At 43.2% G+C, this 19,713-nt stretch overlaps 1 protein-coding gene across 2 annotated transcripts in view; it reads right to left on the bottom strand.

Annotated features, from left to right (window-relative positions):
• Positions 1–14,268, bottom strand: part of LOC126282122 (cytochrome P450 4C1-like) — a 103,609-nt gene extending 89,341 nt beyond the window's left edge. The window contains exon 1 of one of the 2 annotated variants that reach the window (XR_007551330.1): positions 14,032–14,246. Coding sequence is in view for 1 of the 2 variants with exons in the window: in XM_049981591.1 (XP_049837548.1) it covers positions 14,032–14,197 (166 nt within the window). In the remaining variant the exon portion in view is untranslated. Of the gene's footprint in view, positions 1–14,031 lie in introns of both variants that reach the window. The other variant, XM_049981591.1, reaches the window with a different exon arrangement.
• Between the last annotated feature and the right edge of the window lie 5,445 nt (positions 14,269–19,713).

Raw genomic sequence — 19,713 nt, 5'->3', positions numbered from 1 at the left:
GGCCGAGAGGAGGTCGTTGAAGCCGGTGGGATAGGTTCAATTTCCCGGAGCGTGTTCCCATGAAGGAAGGACCAGTGGTGTTGCCAAGTGACATCATCTGCTAACAGACAGCAACACAGAGATCATCAGAGGGAATGGAAAAACTAGCGGGCCGAGATACCAGGACTACCTGTTTGGTAGCAGCATTAGCAGCCTCGTTTCCCGTCGATGACGTGACCAGGAGTCCACGTAAACATCACAGTGGCTCTACCAAGAGTGAGCAAGTAACAGCCTTGCTGAACCCGTTGCACTAAGGGATGGGTGGTGTACAGCACACAGAGGATCTGAAGGGCACAGAGAGGTGGAGCAGATGACGTAATCAAAAAGCCTGTGTCTCTGGATGTACTGCGTGCCTGATACAGGGCTAAGAGTTCTGCAGTAAGTACTGGGCAGTCTTCCAAAAGCTGATACCGAAAAACGTCGGTGCCAATGACGATACGAAGGCACACCTGACACCACAGTAAGTCCGAGAGCCGTCAGTGTACACAAAGGTACTCTTGTGAAGTTCCGTGTAAAGGTCGTGATACTTATGGCGAAAGAGCGAGGTTGGAGTAATGTCCTTAGAAAGTGAATGAAGACTGGCATGAACACAGGCCGCCGAACAAAGCCAAGAGCCTAAAGCGAACTCCATGAGGCAACAGAAGGATGAGCCCCAGGAAGTTCGTAGTTTCAAAGAATGGAAGAGATTCACGCAAATGGGTTTGTCAGTGGAAAAGCGAAAGCCATTGTGGTGCTCCATGGGTAAAGACGATCGACGCAGCGCTGAAGACGCCGTCCAATGCGACAAGTCCGCGGAGAACTGCAATAGATGGCAAAATCGTCTCGTCAACGAAAATGGAGCTGGAGACGCCCGGCAGGAAACAGGCCATAATGGGGTTAATGGTGATAACAAAGAGGACGACTTTCAGGACAGAAACCTGAGGCACACCCTTTCCCTGGATAAACGTGTCCGACAAGGCATGACCCACGTGTATCTTGGAAACTCGGCCTTTTAAAGATTCCTGAAGAAAATGAGGCATGCGACCACAGAAGCCCCACGTGTAGTGAACACTGAGGATACCAGTCCACCAATAGGTCTTGTAAGCTTTCTCCAAATCGACGAAAATGGGCATAGTGTGGAATTTCCGCAGAAAACTGTTCATAACATGTCTTGACAAGGTGACGAAATGTTCAACTGCAGAACTGCTCACTCGAAATCCAAACCATTTAGTGGTCAGGAAACTGTGGAACTCGAGGCACCATAGCAACTGGACATGAATCACTCGTTCCACCATCTTGAAAACATAGCTGGTGATCGAAATGGAGCGATAACTAGAAGGAAAAATTTTGTCCTTAACAGGCTTAGGTATGGGTAAGACAGTGGCTTCACATCAGCATCTGGAAAACGTGCCCTCTGCCCAGGTGCGACTGTACATATGAAGGAGAAAGTGCTTGCCCACAAGAGAGAGGTGAACATCGTCTGGCCCTTGGATGGAGGATCGGGATGAAGTGAGAACATGCTCTAGTTCCCTAGGTGACACGGTAGCACTCATGATTCTGAGCAGAAAAGGGTGTCGCTCGAGCCGCCTCCGCTTGTTTCCGATAGAGGAAGGCAGGGTGATAGGAGGAGATGGAAATCTCTGTACAATGGTGGCCCAAAGTGTTGCAGATTGTAATAGGGTCCACTATGAAATCATCTGCTACTGTCAGGCCAGAAACTGGGGAATGGACCTCCGTCTCAGAAAGTCGTCAGAGATTGGCCCACACGAGGGAGTGGAACTGTTAAAAGAACTAGTAAATGAAATCTACCTAGCTCTTTCGCTGTCCGAAAGAATGCGACGACACCGTACCCGAAAGTTTTTCAAACGAATGCAGTTTTCGATTGTAGGATGACGGTTAAAAACGTGGGAAGCATGTCTCTGCGCGCCTCAATCCACCAAGGGTCAGGGACATGGCGCGGTAAAGAGGAACCGCAAGGAATGGAACGTTCTGCGGTGGTAAGGACAACGTTTGTAAGATATTCTGCCTGATCATCACAACTGGGGAAATGTTGTTCGTCGAAGGTCACCAGGGAGGAGTATGGCCTCCAGTCGGTCTTAGAAATCTGCCATTTGGGTGTGCATGTAGATGGGGTAGGAGTCAGCAAACGGATAGCACATGGGAAATGGTCGCTTGAGTATAAAAAACAGAGAGAATGGACTACTCGAGACGATGGGCAAGCTGAGTTGTGCATGAAGGTAGGTCCAATTGGGAATAGGAGTCCGAAAGGAACATTGGTGCTTATGTTAAGGCAAGTGAGGTAAAGTTGATTGAGAAGTTCAGCCAAGAGAGCAGCTCTGGAATGGTGGACATTAAAGTCACCGAGCAGCAGAAAGGGGTGAGGAAGCTGTCCAGTAAGCTGGAGGAAGACTGCCTTGGTGACATCAAAGGACAGAGGGATGTAAACGGCGCAAAGGGAAAAGGTCAACCGAAGAAGGAAAATGTGGAATGCAACAGCTTGAAGCTGGGTAGTCAGGGAGGTGGGTCGACTATGATCATCATCCCAGATGAGAAGCATGACTCCCCCATGGGATGAAATGCCGTCCTCTGGGGGGGGGGGGGGGGGGGGAGAGGAAGGTAAAAATGGACTGGGAAGAAATGCGAGAGCTCAAAGCTGTCTTGAGGACACAGTTTTGTTTCCTGGAGGCAGAGAAGAAGTGGATGCTTCGATTTTAAGAGCAGCCGTAAGTCCTCTTTGTTGGATCAAAGGCCATGAATGTTCCATTGGAGGAAAGTTATGACGAGGAAAGGAAGAGGTGTCACCTCGGCGATTGCCGAATGCCAAACTTCTAAGACTCTCTGCTACGGCACACAGAGACTGGAGGATCTTGCTCCATGATATCTCCTTCCGTCGGTCTGCAGAGTCCAGGGCAGAAAGACTAGGCGGTGCACACTGGCGTCACTGAGGTCGAGTCGACCAGGCGGCGAGTGTCACGTGACGACACCGTCCAAGAGGATCTCCGAGTCGGCAAAGGAGAAGACCGTTTGCCATTGTTTAACTCCTTGGACCCTTTCGGGGTTGAACAGCAAGACTCAGGCGGTTTTTAGCTACGGAGATGTAGGAAGTCTTTTCAAGGGTGCTCCTTCTATCCTTCCTGCCCTGCTGGTTGTGTAACCAGTGACTTCATCCCATGACGTGAAAGGTTGGTGGATTGTTGCAGGGCTGTAGGAGGAATTGGGGATGCTACCCTGACACTGAGCGACATTATAACCACAGTGCTGAATTTGGGTCGCAGGTCTGCGTGCGAGATGTAGCAAGAATAGCACTGCAAGTGCCAGTTAGTAGAAAACAGGGTTTGTGACTAGCCAACAAGTTGGGAGCGACCAGGTAAGACACTTCACCCGAATCTCCTGGACAGCCCGCTCATCGAGATACACAGGACAATCTCGAGAGGAGGTGGCATGGTGGCCATTGTAAACGATACAGCGGGGAGGAGAAGGCGAACAATCGACCTCGTGAGCATCCCAACCACAGATTACATATTTGGCCAGGTGTCAACAGGATGATCGAGTGTGGTTGAAACGATTACACTAGTAGCAGTACACTGGGTTCGGAATTGTCGGTTGGACTATGATAACTTCATAATCTGCTTTGATCTTTGACGGAAGCACCAATCTATCAAAAGTGAAAAGAAGAGTGCATGTGGGCACTAAGGATGCGTCTACCTTTTTCATCACCCGATAACTGCAACGATACCTTGGATTACTGCCTCAGTATGACCATAGAGCAGTCCAAAGTAGAGACACTGCGGGAAGAATCAGTGTTCCATTGGCCTCGATACAAGCAAGATAGCCAAGGAGGAGCGCAGGAGCAAGCAGTTGTTGAGCTCGAGAGTCAGAAGTAGTCACCAAAAGCAAACTGCCATTGCGTAAACGAGAGCAGGATTTCGCAGGGCCGGCAACTGTATCAACACCTTTCTGAATAATCCCTAGCGGATTTACTGTAGCAAAGGACTGGTCGTCTTCAGTACGGGAAATCACACGGAACCGTGGTGCAGCTAGGAGGGTCTTTGAATCATGAGCTTCATTCTGTTTACGTTTGGTTGACGTTGACTGCGAAGATGATGATTGGTTCATTTTGAGAAAATCCACCATGATTGATAGTGTCTCTGATGGTGCACTCCTTCCAACTGTGGGCCTCCCTTTCAGAGCTTGGAGCACCAACCTGAGGTGATTGTTCACACCTCAGGTGACACCTCTCGAACACGTCAGAGGGGCCAACGGCTATTTGGGAAGGTAGCAGCTTAGCTCAGGCAATCACCCCTCCCTGAGCCTGGATTGAACCGGGGGTACGTGCGATTCCTACCTGTGGACTCACGGCCGGGAATTATGCGTTACCCGGTCATGTGTAGTACGTCAGATGCCTGGGCCGGCCTTCAGGAACGCACAGGGAAGAAGAAGAAAAAGAGAAGGGTAAGAGAAGGTGAACGAATAAAGAAAAAAAGGATTGAAAAACAGTGGAGAGACAACTCAGATGTCAGCTACTGAAAGTGTAGAACACATTCCTAAAAGCATCCCAGACATGTTTCCCAAGAGAGGGGAAAAAGAATAGCAAGAGAATAGACAAAGACTACGGAAGGGAAAACATGCTGCAAAGGCTGGGACGCTGTGATTGCCAAGCACGAACGCACCAAGGAGCGGCGAGCCACCTTGGGCACCAGGACGTCATGCCTATAACAAAACAAGTAGTAGGCAAACATCCACTGTGGGTCAACCGTCATTATAGCACACAAAATTTTGACAGCAAATAACCCAGCTGTGTAGACCCCATTTGGGAAGCTATTATGACGTTCTAGATACGGTAGATGTTTTCCTATTACTAGGTTGGGCAAGGACATGACGTCGTACTACTGCTACATTTCGGGTATACCTGATGATGTGACTAAGACCCACAAACCGTGGTAGTGTATAGAAACTTCGGTTGTGTAAGACTTCGGTCAATGAAAGCACTATACAACTGTGGCGAGTCTCCGTGCGACCGCTACGGTCGCAGGTTCGAATCCTGCCTCTGGCATGGATGTGTGTGATGTCCTTAGGTTAGTTACGTTTAAGTAGTTCTAAGTTCTAGGGGTCTGATGACCATAGCAGTTGAGTCCCATAGTGCTCAGAGCCATTTGAACCATTTTGTGGCGAGTCTGTTTATCGTACTATCGACTTAGTTGATGATGGTAGAGCACAAAGTTGCAATAATCTCAGACGAGAGTCACTGTTCTGTATATCAGTCAGCACTTTGCGCCGTGTTTGCAGGCGTGGAGCTAGTGAAGAAACTGGTGGTACGAAAAATAAATTTTCTGAAGGTGCACACGTTATTTGATTGTCTGTTCCAACAGTTTTCGATGGAATGGAACGAAGAGCATGGAGATTTTATACATCGCTGCAAAGTAGGCTGGTTAAGTCTATGGGTACGCCTAGAACGATTTTTCGATTTAAAGCCCCCTATTGTTAAATTTATTACGCAAAAAAGCAAAGTAGTAAAAATAACACAATTTTCGGAATGGATTGCAGTCCTCGCACTTAAAGTGGACTTGACTACACGCTGCCTACAGTAAGACGTAGCAGGATGCAATATGAGAAAAATCTTTGTTGTTTGATGGTGACGCATTTAGAAAGGAACACACATTGTGGAAACGACAAATTCTGACAGTGTCCATTTCCCTAATCCCACTGGTGTTAAGGAAAATGTGAGTTCTGAAGAATTTATTGTAGCCTTGGAAGAATTACAAGGATAGTTTTCTAAACATTTTGAGAATATTTTACATCAGTTTCCGGGGCTGTTTGCTATTTCAGTTGAAAGCACCTCAGTGCATGTTTAGATGAGACTGATTCGTCTGCGATGTACTGCCAGTTTAAAAGACAATCTTTCATATTAAAACTTTACTGGATGTCTATGTTGTTTCCCTTGACAAGAGTTTCCATTACTCCATAATGAGTTTACAACGTGATGAAATATTTTGAACAACATATTAATTGTGCAAAAGACTCTTTTCGATTAAGAAGTTAAACAAACCATGATTATGTTCCAACCTAGCGCGCAAATCTGTGAATTTGTCTGCGTCTATCTGTATGCTGACAGTTTGTACCAGGTAAAAGTTTGATTGTGTCGTCAGAATGCCAAAAATAGTTTACTAATATTGTAAATTTTGTTTGTTTGTGGCCTACGCTGTTGAGAAATATGAAATATTACAGTAAGTCACATCATTAGCATCTAAATGTGGCGTGTTCGCAGTTTCCCCTTCTTCCACCTCCTCACCGAGAGCATGGCGTAATGGTGGAGGAAATTCGCAGACAAGCGAGATCTGTACTTGTGTGCAAGAACACTGCTCATTTGCCAATTTATTGGACCTTCATGGTATACACGATAATGCTAGCATGAAAGCAGGCTGCATCGCCCCTTATAGTAAAACATTGATACTGTAATTTAAAAGTTTTATATCTGGTGATGCATGGGCTGACCATGTTACGGAGCCCTCCATTAACTCAGTTAAACGCGAGACTCCATCCTCTGCTCGAAACTCGTTCCTCACAGTACGAATATCAGTAATAGATATTCATAAAATAACCACAACCAGTCTTTTTCTGTTTTATGTAGATGTACAACTACAAACCGTAAACTGCCTTACAGCGTGTGGCGGAGGATAATTCTAGTACCACTGTCCGTTCACTGTTTCTGTTCCATTAAAGAATGGTACACTGGGACAACAACTGGCGACAAGTCTTCGACTGAGCTCTAATTTCTCTGATTTCCTCGTTCGTGTCTCTTCGCGAGATAAAGTGTTACTAAATAATTAAACTTTAGGTTGCTCCTGGCAGTTGCTTCAACATATTTTACGTTGCTACAAATTCTATTGACTTGTCGACAGTAGCGTGACGGAACGGTAATAAATATCATCGCCTATTTACTCGCAGTACGTTAGATTTATTTACGTTCAGAATCAGCTGTACCCGTCATCGATGCTCCATCGGCCTTTCTGCATTTCGTTACCATCTGCTTGCGACAGGTCCTAACTGGAGTATACATTAAACCTCGGATTCGCAGTGATCAACGTCTTATGTAACATTTTTAAATTGACTTCTGGAAATTTTGCAAATAATGTACACTGTACAGATTTCCGAATGACGTGGCTCTTTTCAACATTTTTTGCCGACAAAAACGCTATCATGATCAAATTTGTTTTCACATTAAGCGTATTTATGATAGCAGACATGGGCACTCTCCAACGACACAGTACCACAGTGGCAGTTAACAATCACAGCGCACTTTTATTTGGCATCTGACGTATGTACATTCTCATGTTGGTATCGAATTAGACAGTTACTAAACACATTATGCTGTACCGCGACAGCCAATAAAACACGGCGATGTGTTTAGTTGACACACAGACAGTCACGCAAAATAAACAGATGATAACTTTAAAGTGCTGCCTGATCGATGTTTAGATGAGAACTCAATTATCGTTGTTAACATATCCCAGCCTAGCCGCGGTTCCTCGAGATCTCGCGTAAATCAATTGCGAATGCCACCACAGATGTTTCCCATTTAATAATTCGCCCGGAACTGTTGTGGAGAGTTACGTCCGACTAATTACAGACTGGCGTATAAACCTGCTGCGATCTCCAAAACTACATAATCATTTTAAAAAAATGGCTAACCTAGATTTCTCTACTATAAATATTAAGAGTAACTCGTTTTATAAAATGTGAGTTGGTTTAGGAAATTAGAAAAGTTTGTGAAACCATTTTATACATCCGTATTTGAAATACCCTGTTTAGAATTACAAGCGCTGCATTAAAAATTACGGTGAATTACACAAAAATCTTAACTAATGGCTTAATTAATTAGTGAAATATCTCGGCTGGTGTATAAAATTCAGGTCAACAGAAGTATAATGGAAATGGTCGGGATCTAACCAGCAATGCAGCAAAATGTGCAATGGAAAATGTTAATTATCTTGTACGTTAATTAGTTTCACAGAAATTGAAGTACGTTACTGAAATGTCGAAATGGCAGTCTCTCTAATGAGTGGTGTCACTGTGTCCATAAATACAGTGCAGCAAAACGTTAAGTGACTTTTGTCGTGTCGTTTACAACGTTTCCAGTAGAACTAGATGCGTCATTGGAATCAGCACAGTGAAAATAATACCTTGCATAATGAACCTAGTAGTAAAAAGCGTAGGTTATGTTTTGAAGTATTTCAGCACCTACCACACGTGTATTAGTTAGAAAACGTACGTAAATTGAAGAACGGTGAAACAAAAAAAACTAATTATTAGGAGTAGTTCAGTAAGTGCAGACAGGCGATTCCATCTTGCTCTGTTTCACGTTGACCTTACTGTATACAGCAGAACTGTCTGCGAACAGCTTCATGTAACTCCGAACTACATCATTTGTAAGTAGGCTTTTTAGGTTTTTATATTGGTAACGCCACGTAGCGCTCTGTATGAAAATCACTGGCTGTGTTGTGTGCAGTCTGTGGCTGGTTTGCATTGTTGTTGGTTATTGTAGTGTTGGGCGGTTGGCTGTTAACAGCGCATAGCGTTGCGAAGTTGGAGGTGAGCCGCCAGAAGTGGTGGATATGGGGAGAGAGATGGTGGAATTTTGAGAGCGGATGATCTGGACGTGTGTCCATCAGAGACAGTACATTTGTAAGACTGGATGTCATGAACTGCTATATATATTATGACTTTTGAACACTATTAAGGTAAATACATTGTTTGTTCTCTATCAAAATCTTTCATTTGCCAACTATGCCTATCAGTAGTTAGTGCCTTTAGTAGTTTGAATCTTTTATTTAGCTGGCAGTAGTGGCGCTCGCTGTATTGCAGTAGTTCGAGTAACGAAGATTTTTGTGTGGTAAGTGATTTGTGAAACGTATAGATTATTGTTAGTCAGGGCCATTCTTTTGTAGGTATTGTTAAACGTCAGACTGCGTTGCGCTAAAAATACTGTGTGTCAGTTTAGTGTTGATCACAATAAGTAAAGAGAGTAATGTCTGAGAAAGTTCAGTTTTGCTCAGCTGTTTGAAGAGCAAATAACGTAAGAGGTTTATCAGCAGAGTAATTCATTAATTTCTCTAAGGGGACGTTTTATTCGAACAGCTTCATGCAACTCCGAACTACATCATTTATATATGTTATGAACATCAATGTCCGCAAAAAACTTCCCTGCGGTACTCCCGACATTACTTTTACACTGGTTGGTACAGCCACGTTAGCAACATAGTATTGTGTTCTGTCTGCTAGGAAGTACTGAATTCAGTCACAAGTCTAGTACTATACTCGGTAAGCTCATGTGTTGTGCACTAAAGGGCAGTACAGAGCTCTCTTTTTATTCCTTTCTGGTTTTAGTTACAAATGTGACTTCTTTTGCGAAGATTCTTCAGCTCTGATAGTATCCTCACTTGGCTCGTTTCAAATGGATCGACGTGGCGCACTAAGATACTGTAGTCTGACTGTAAGTGGAAACCTTCAACCTGTTGTTCAGTCAGCCTGATCTAGTTCCTGGTTGGTGCCTTCAAACCATCGAGGCTAAATGCCTTCACCGAGGCCACTGGGGATCCCGTTTCCCATCCTTTGTCGAGTGTAAGTTACTGGTCCACCTCGAATAAGTCTTGATACCAACGGGACATCAAACGGTGACATCCATTCCCTTACTGACACGTAATGTCTCATATTGTACTCTTCTGCAGTTTCCCCACAATGACCAGCATCTTAGGATGTTTTTTATTGGCTAAATTACATCACTGCTACATTTTTAACTCTTCTCACAAGCATAAGCTACAGCTATGTGCAGTACGCTCCTATTCTGACTAACTGGTGAGGTACTGAAGATAGTGGAACTTATCATAATCAGTTATTAATGCATATGAGATGCGTAGTCCAATTAATTACCGAAAGTAAGTTCGATATCAGAAAGTTGTAGAGTACTCTCAGTTCTAGAAGAACTTCAATTGTCCGTATATCCTGCGATAAGGGTTCCTCTGTGGACAACTCATTTCCAAGGATTGAAAATTTCCGAAGGCTGAAGTGACATAATATGTGCAGATACAGGACATATCTCAGTCATATACAGCAGAAGTACGATTCATTAGTACTTTTACGTTTCGGGAAACTATTTTCAAAGATACCACAAAAACATTTGCATATTTCGAGTCTTTGCAATTTCTTCTACATTTATCAAACATTTTCTCGGTAAAATGGATCCATTTGCAGCAATACTTCAATTTAATTATGTAGCTGTGTATTATTAACGGCACAGTGCTTTGTTTTGTTGTAAGGGCCATGCATTTCTACACTCATACCTGAGAATCAGTATACACAGCACATTACACGGAACCGGTTGCTGAATGTGGCATAAGAAGACAACACAACTGTTTTTTTTAACACTCACGGTGGGCTTACAAAGTGTCTAAAATCTCAGATCCCATCGTATCTTATAACCTGTGCTTGACAGTAGGATACAGCCTACATTAATAGATGTGTGAACCATTGTTTTGTCCATGAGCCAACTGCACATCACAATTATGTACGTAGTACTCTATCTACCAGCACCCAGTTTTAATATAGAATTATGCCCCTAGTCACGAAACATTCACTACCGCGTGAAATGTTCCGTTAATGGAAGTATGATTCGCCTAACTGAGCACTTCATGTCAAGAGGTTAGTTCTGGAAAGTTTAACTGGTCAAAATCTGTGTGGTTGCTGCTTTAACATTGTCACTAATAACGCCTTTCAGTATTACTTGTCGTGTAACTCATCATCAGTAAGAAATATACTGTTTTTAGAGAAACAAATAGCAAAACTAAGTGTTTATCTTTGTACATCAAACATTGATTCAGCAAAACGTCAGATTTTCATTGCACTTCTTCCAAAAAGACATTTTCGCAATTTGAACTTAAGAGGCAGAATCCAAATTTTCGTCTTGAATTTGCTGGCTTTTCTTGTGTGTTTGTATGTGTGTGTGTTTGTGGGGGGGGGGGGGGGGATTTCCCACGTTTCTGACATGTCATGGATATGCAGCTCTCATAACTTACTAGGAGGTGTGTAATCTTTCCTTTAACACCTACATATTCCATGGATAGCAGAAATGGGCAAGAAATTGTGCATTTGTTTGCATTTGTGTACATGAAAAACCATAAAACTACAGTCAACATGATGGGTGTGGACGCAGTTCATTCTGGCATTTTTGAGTGTCTCACGACACTTCGCGTTAATTGTAGTGCTTAGAATATAATAGAAAAAATATAGTTTTCCCCAAATCTCAGATGTACTGCCCCACTACACTTCTTTTATATTTACTGCTTTCAGTGTGTTAATCTTGAGGAGATATGGCACAAAGATGATTTTCTTGAAACAATGTGCGATCCAAGTGGAATATTCGATACTAGTGCCGGCATAGACCAGTGACGTAAATGGCTGCAGTGATGTCACCTAGTGGTGGTTCACAGTTTGATTGTTATTCGGCGAAGCCAACGAATGTTAAGAGAAAAATATCTGTTCGTGGTGACAGACTGATCTGTGGCTTAGACCGTCTCAAAACACCGCCACTCATATCACGTTTCGGATGGACATAGGCTACTTATTCTTAAATATATTTCCAATAAATATACGTGTAATACGTATAGATGAAGCGTTGTTAGCAAAAATCTCGAGATGTTATTTACGGCGTTTGTCGAATGTCTCCTATGTCACTGGCCAAAGCCGACGACTAGTTTAGAATATTCCTCTGTATCCCAATGTAGGCAACACTGGATGTATGATAATATAGCGTACATATTGAACGATGTCTCGTGTATAATGCGAGCATACCTCTTACATATACTCCCTATGACAGTTGCCAAAAGAAGAGAAATCTCATTTATTTCGAGACAAGTGTAAATGACATGTAGCAGAGACATAATTTCTGAAGTTAGAGATTACATAAACAGTGTTTGCCTTTTCTAGATTTATCCTGGAACTGTCAACTAACATGAGTGAAGTACACCATGGACTTTTGCACGCAATATCACACTTTCTCATCGATTGTACTTTAACGTCATAAAAATCCGAGGTCTTCAGATAATCCTTCAAACTGATCACATAGTTCGACACACTGGACATTGGTAACAGAAGCATTTCCTTCTTTAATCACGTTTTACTGCTATAAGACTTGCAGTAGAACTGTAGACAATCTTATACTACTATGTAAAGATAAGTTGCAGCTTAAAGTTGTGTGAGGGGTCCACATGTACGTGGAGCCCGATTTTGTAATATAATTCATGAAAAATGACCTGAAACGATTGTCACATGTGGAAGAGATTGTATCTTTGACACCACTGAGTGGCAGAATTGACTGTAAGTAGGAGCTCTCGGAGCATAGTTGCAGTTGCCGTTGCACTGTTGTAAGTAGGATGTAAGACTTAAAGCTAGTGGCTACCTGTGAGAATTCACTTGTTGGTCTATGGACGCAGTTAAATAATAATTTGTGAGGCCGTAAGATTAACCAGAATTGAACTGATTTTGATCGTTTACAAGTATTGACAATTGTCCATGGCTACTATAGAAGGGTATTGAATTTGTGCTTCAACTGAAAGGGAAAGCAACTGGAAGAAATATGTGAAATTAGGTGTGTGCAGCAATGCGATATGTGGAATTGGATGACTTTTACAATACTGACCCGTGAATGTAGGAACCAAGTATTTTCCATCAGATTTAATGTGCAGGTTGATTCAGTATATTCGATTTGTAATATTTTGTGTGTTTTCTAATCCTGATGCAGACAAGTTAAATTTTGGAATCTGTTTTGTCCAACGATGTCAGACTTTTTCTCATGTAACAATCCAAGTGTTTTTAATTACGACAGTAAGTGAGAATTGTAGGATAGTTGGGTAGTTCACTAAATTTGAAGTAAATTTGAAATGTTCCATATCAGATTCTGTGAAACTCAAACATTATTTTGAATACAATTTTCAAACTGAAGTATCCGGTCTTATCATATCCCGTTATCTGTACCTCATCCTCTTCCATGTCGTGTTTATTTAAATCCAACGAATATTTCTCTAAAAGAAATCTTTTTCAATCAGAATCAGAAAAATATAAACGTTGAGATGGGCAAAGGCTACTTATTTTTAAATATATATTGTAGAAAAACGTATGTAATACATAAAGGGGAAACGTTATTAGTTAAAATCTCGAAAAGCTCTTGACCAACGTATTTCCCATTTGTACATGATACTCTAATAAACTCTTGGATGGACATTGGGTAGTTATTTTTCAATATGTTTTAAACAAATGTATGTAATATGTAAAGAGGAAACTTTATTAGAAAAAATCTGAGGAGCTTCTTAAACAATTTATTTCAAACGTTTACGTCGTGCTCTAATAAACGTTTTCACAAAGACATTGTCTGTATGTTTTCTAAATGTACTGCTATGGAATCTGTAACCTGAAAATTTGCAGCGCGGATTAAAACCATGAGAAATACTTCTATTGAAACTATCCTCACAGATCCAGCTGCTGGGCAGGTGTCTCTTGTATTAACGATCCCAACTGATTTACCATTTCATTTTCAGTGTCTTCATTTCCCAGTCGAGGTTTCGTTTGCAATACCAATAAAAAAGGGGCTCATGGTGTGTGTGTGTGCGCGTGTGTCTGCCTGTCTGTGTATGTGTGTGTGTATGCGTGTGTGTGTGTGTGTGTGTGTGTGTGTGTGTGTGTGTGTGTGTGAGGGAGAGAGAGAGAGAGAGAGAGAGAGAGAGAGAGAGAGAGAGAGAGTGAGAGAGAGAGAGAGAGAGAAGGGAAGAGGAGGGGAAGAGAGAGGGGAAGGGGAAGAAAATTGACAGGGAGAGAGGGATGAGGAGATGGACAGAAACAGGGGAGACTAGGACGTATATAAAATTCCCACACATATTTAGCACTGCTGGTTACGCTAGTATGGCATACGAATGCACGCAGCAGTTCCGCCTTGACGCAGAATTCCTCTGTGAGGCTGCAGCCTACCTTCGCGGGGCGTGTGGAGCAAGACGTAGGTGTTGCCGAGGAAGGGCAGGGCTAGGTCCCCCGGGATACGCTCCACGTCCCTCCAGACACGCCACCTGCGGGAGAGTAGCATCGCCGAGGCGGCCAACACCACCACCGCCGCCAACACGCCCGTCACTGTCAACATTCTACAGCACTCTGCGCAGCTGCTCTGGCCTAGCCGTGCCTCCGGCTCGCACTGTCAACGAGTCCAGGACTGCCCGACGTTTCCTGAACGCCGCAATTCCGTGACTTGGCTGCCATAATCATTTTCTGTCACGCAATCGTACGAACATCCTTATTTTTTCACAAGGTCAACGTACCAAACACGCACGCACTGAATCACACACACGCGCGCTCCCACATACACAGACTCACTCACTCACACACACACACACACACACACACACACACACACACACACACATTACTTTCAGATTGCCTTACCTCGCACGGTATTTAACCTAGATTGTATTGCATTGTATTGTATTGGACTGGGGACCTAGAAACGACTGAGAGGCTTCGTCCCTGCCATAACCCTCAGTGGTACACAACCCCACAGCAGGCTACAGCAGTCCACTCACCTCACCGCGGTCCTACACCGAAGCGATTTAGGGAAAACATCGAAAACCTAAATGAGGTTGGGAGGACGCGGGTTTGAACCGTCGTCCTACCGAATGCGAGTCCAGCGTGTTAAACACCGTGCCATCCCGCTGGGTGTAAAACACGTTGTCAGCTTTTTTCACCTATCATCCACTTTTGTGCTTGTAATTGTAAAATTTTTCAATCACCCACTCTTTCCACAGGAATGATGATTTATAAGCCGAGGATGTAACTTTACTTCACAAAATTTATGAAGTGATGATACAGCAAGTTAAAGCAAATAATAATAATTACTTACGAAATATTTTGTATCGAAATTTTATGGAAATCTAATGAAATTATTCTAAAGTCCTTGCTGTGTGCCGACCACCAAGATAGCTGGAACAGCCAGTGGTAGTATGGACCACCCTGAGTATCACTGGTGTAAAGCAGGACATTTGGTACCTTTAATTAACTTTAATTAAGTATGGACGTATCATTGCCGACCCTGTAACTTTAATTAAGTATTATGTAAACTCTTAATTATGACTTCCTTTGAATAAAATATGGAGCAGTACAATTTACATTGGTTTGGTTACCATGTAATATTTTCCCATCTTTACTGTTCTAGGATTAATCAATCACTCCTAATATTCCTGAGGCCACATACGCAATCCGTAACACTGAAAAATTTTGGCACACCTGACAAAGCGACTAAGGCTATGGAAAACAAAAAATACCGAGTTGAAAACGATGAATTTTGTTTCATCCAAAGCCTGCAAATGCAAAGTCTTAATTCTATAGTATATACAGAACTAGGACGTTGTCTTCAGAAATAATAAACACTTTAAAACACCACGAGACAATAACACACACACACACTCACATACAAACACACACATTCACGCATGTGCGCGCACGCGCACGAACACAGGCGTGCACAATTAGAGAAAACATAGTAGAATTATTTTCTTTAATATTAACTTAAAACATGTGTATTGTCATTGAAAATGTTGGCGATTTTGTTTACACTTATTGTAAATCGACGGTACGATAGGGTAGTGCCTGTCTTGTTCGGAACTACGATGCTCGTCCGAAGGAACAGACACTTGTGACAACAGTCGTTATACAATACGTGGTAGCCATCTGCATTTGCGAATATAGACAATCATTAGTTGTATTATGGATTGACGACAATGAAAATTTGGCCGGGCCAGGACTCGAACCCGGATTTCGCGCTTACCGAGAGGCGTCGCCTTACCATTAGGCTATCCGAGCACGACTCACAGTCACACCCGAACGTTCGTGTGTCATCAGCAACGTCTACAACCTGCACTCTTGCTTTCATTATGTACACTATGTGATCAAAAGTGTCCGGACACCTGGCTGAAAAAGACCTACAAGTTTGTGCCGCCCTTCATCAGTAATGCTGGAATTCAATATGGTGTTGGCCCACCCTTAGCCTATATGGCGGTTTCCATTTTCACAGGCATACGTTCAATCAGATGCTGGAACGTTTCTTGCGAAATGGCAGCCCATTCTTCACGGAGTGCTGCACTGAGGAGAGTTATCGATGTCGGTCGGCGAGGCCTGGCACGCAGTCGGCGTTCCAAAACATCCTCGAGATGTTCCATAGGATTCAGGACAGGACTCTGTGAAGGCCATCCCATTACATAAATGTTATTGTCGCGTAACCACTCCCCACAGGCCGTGCATTATGAACAGGTGCTCGATCGTGTTGAAAGATGCAATCGCCTTTCCCGAATTGCTCGTCAACAGTGGGAAGCAAGAAGGTGCTTGAAACATCAATGTAGGTCTGTGCTGTGATAGTGCCGCGCAAAACAACAAGGAGTGCAAGTCGTTTCCATGAAAAAAAAAAAAAAACAATTACACCATAACACCACCGCCTCTGAATTTTACTGTTGGCACAACACATACTGGCAGATGACGTTCACCGGACATTCGCCACACCCACACCCTGCCATCGGATCGCCACAGTGTGTACCGTGATTCGTCACTCCACACAACGTTTTTTCCACTGTTCTGTCGTCCAATGTTTAGCCTCCTTACGCCAAGCGAGGCGTCGTTTGGCGTTTACTGGCATGAAATCCAAGTTTTCCCACCTCCCGCCTAACTGTGTAGTACTTGCAGTGGATCCTGATGCAGTTTGGAAATCCTGTGTGATGGTCTGAATAGATGTCTGCCTATTGTACATTGCGACCCTCTTCAACTGTCGGCGACCTCTGTCAGTCATCAGACGAGGTCGGGCTGTGCGCTTTTGTAGTGTACGTATCCCTTCACGTTTCCACTTCACTATCACAACGGAAACAGTGGAAGTAGGGATTTTTAGGAGTGAGGAAATCTCGCGTACAGACGTATGACACTAGTGACATCCAGTCACCCAACCACGTTCGAAGTCAGTGAGTTCCGCGGTGCACCCCATTCTGTTCTCTGACGAGGTCTAATGGCTACTGAGGTCGCTGGTATGGAGTACCTGGCAGTAGGTGGCAGCACAATGCACGTAATATGAAAAACGCCGGATACTTTCGATCATTTTAGTGTATGCTCGCACACAGGGCAGACATTCCAGTTGAAAGTCGGCGGATGCATGCATGTCCGAAGGAACTATAGATCGTACTTCTGAACAACACAGGCACTTCAATGTAGTATTTATCCACCAACAGTACACAAGCGGCTTTCAATTAAAATGTCTCCCCTGTATGTGAACATACATAATGAATATACGAGTGCAGATTGTAGACACATGATTCGTAACATAGGGATATGTGGATCTGGCTGTGGGTTGTGCTGGGATAGCCTAGTGGTGGCCGGCACAGTGGATCAACTCAGTAAAATATTCAGCGATCAACTAGAATAAGTGTCTGCCCCAACCAACAGCAGGTAATTAGGGAAAAACAAAAAAAAAAAAAAAACAAAAAAGATGAGGTTACCGCTCGCAGTAAGCGGGAAATGCTGGTTCGAGTTCCGGTGTGGAAAAAAATTTCATCGTTGTCATTTCATTACTCAGCTGACGGTCGTTTACGTTCGCAAATGCAAATATCTGTCGTGTACTATAAAACAGTGGTAAGAGTTGCGTGAAATTCATGAACAAACATCATATAATCACTGATGCGTACATGAAATGTATTGTCTCTGATTCAGATTCAAGTGATTTAGTGGAGGCAGTAGGGCACGGCAAACGCATAGTCCACGAAAAAGGTAAAGAACTCGGATGAAATGAAGACTTTCAGTACACTACGAAATTCAAACTTGGTATTACCTGTTACACAGTCCTAAAGTGGCTAGGGCATAATTATTCCTTCATCGGGAACTCTGATTTAGCTACAACTACGAGGGAGAGTCTTAAGCTTTCAATTGTGTAAAAAAGGGCGAAAGAACGGACCGGCAAAATTAACTTGCATTGCTGCAAAATTCTGGAGCATATAATAAGTTCGAATACATCGGTAATAAATTTCCATAAAAGAGAGAAACTTCTATGCACAAGTCAACAATAATTTAAACATCATCGGTCGTGCGAAACTTAACTTTATTGACCGATGACCTAAGGAGTTTGATCCCATAAGATCTTACCACAAATTAAATTAAATTAAAAACTCAGCTCTTCTTGAGGTCCCGTTGTTGCTCCTCTTTCTTCCGGATAACAAATATAGCCCCTGTGGACTGCGGTAACATGTGGTTAAACCTCTGTGGTTACAACAATCACGAAAGATGTTGTTCGTTGTGGGAGCGTAGCACAGTAGTCGTGGTTGTGATTCAGAGTTTGTCTAGGGAATACGTAATGTGTATCGTTAGCGTGTTCTCCCCTGGCAGCTGAGTGGTCAACGTGACGGAATGTCATACCTAATGGCCCGGGTTTGATCCCCGGCTGGCTCGGAGATTTTCTCCGCTTAGGAACTGGATGTTGTGTTGTCCTTATCATCATGATTTCATCCCCATCGACACGGAAGTCACCGAAGTGGCGTCAACTCGAAAGACTTGCACCACGCCAACGGTCTACCCGGAGGGAGGCTCTAGCCACACGGCATTTCCATTTCCATCGTTAGCGTGTTTCTGATAATGTCTCCCAGAATCAACCATTTCAGAACGCAACGCTAATAGATTCTTGTGGTATGATTTCAAAACTGTCATGTGCAGAGTCATGAAAAAATCAATAGGTGCATCTCAGTCTCTTCTGCTTTCTGAAGTTCAATCACCGCTATTTAAATGTTATTAATTAGTCAGCAAGTAGCCTTCAAAATGTGGAGGTCTTTCTCTCAGTTAATAGAGGCAAAGAAGAAGAGGCGAAGTCTCACACTTTGCACGATTTCCGGTGAGCCATGGGTGAACGGCAACTGGCAGATTCCGGACTCCTAGATTTATAGAAAGCCGTTGATATAGTGACACTACAGAGTGTTTACGAAGGTCTGAGCACGCGGAATTTCAAATATGTGACTGGCTAGAATTTAAAAGATAGGACTCAGTACGTTGTCCCGGAGGCGAATGTTCATCCGACAAGAAGGTATCGAAATGAGTGCACGAGAAAATTACCTGCGACTTCAGACAGTTGGCGGTAGAATGGAGATGGGTGTGGGGCCCTGCCCACTCGCCTTTTACAGCGTACCTAAGGGGTGCTGTTTTCTCGGACAGCTATACAACAATTCAAGCAAATCACATTAATGGTTTTTGTTACAATAAAGTAGATTGACAATACTTAACTTTGGCGTATAAGAATGTATCGCAAGTAATTGGGGACATGCAAATAATCAATGTCTTTCGGTATTTATAATGTTCATAATCTTTTGACAATGTTGACTGGAATACTCTGTTTCAAATTGTAAAGGTGGCAAGGGTAAAATACAGGGAGCGAAAGGCTATTAACAATTTGTACAGAAACCAGATGGTAATTATAAGAGTCGAGGGACATGAAAGGGAAGCAGTGGTTTGGGAAGGGAGTGAGACAGGGTTGTAGCCTCTCCCCGATGTTATTCAATCTCTGTCGTTCGTACATGAACGATCTGACGGGTGGGATGAGCGGCAACCTGCAACTACTTGCTGGTGACGTTATACTGTACTTAAAAATGT

Source organism: Schistocerca gregaria, chromosome 7 (assembly GCF_023897955.1).
Source record: "Schistocerca gregaria isolate iqSchGreg1 chromosome 7, iqSchGreg1.2, whole genome shotgun sequence".
Classification (NCBI taxonomy): Eukaryota; Metazoa; Arthropoda; class Insecta; order Orthoptera; family Acrididae; genus Schistocerca; species Schistocerca gregaria.
This window is presented reverse-complemented; position numbering and strand designations above follow the sequence as displayed.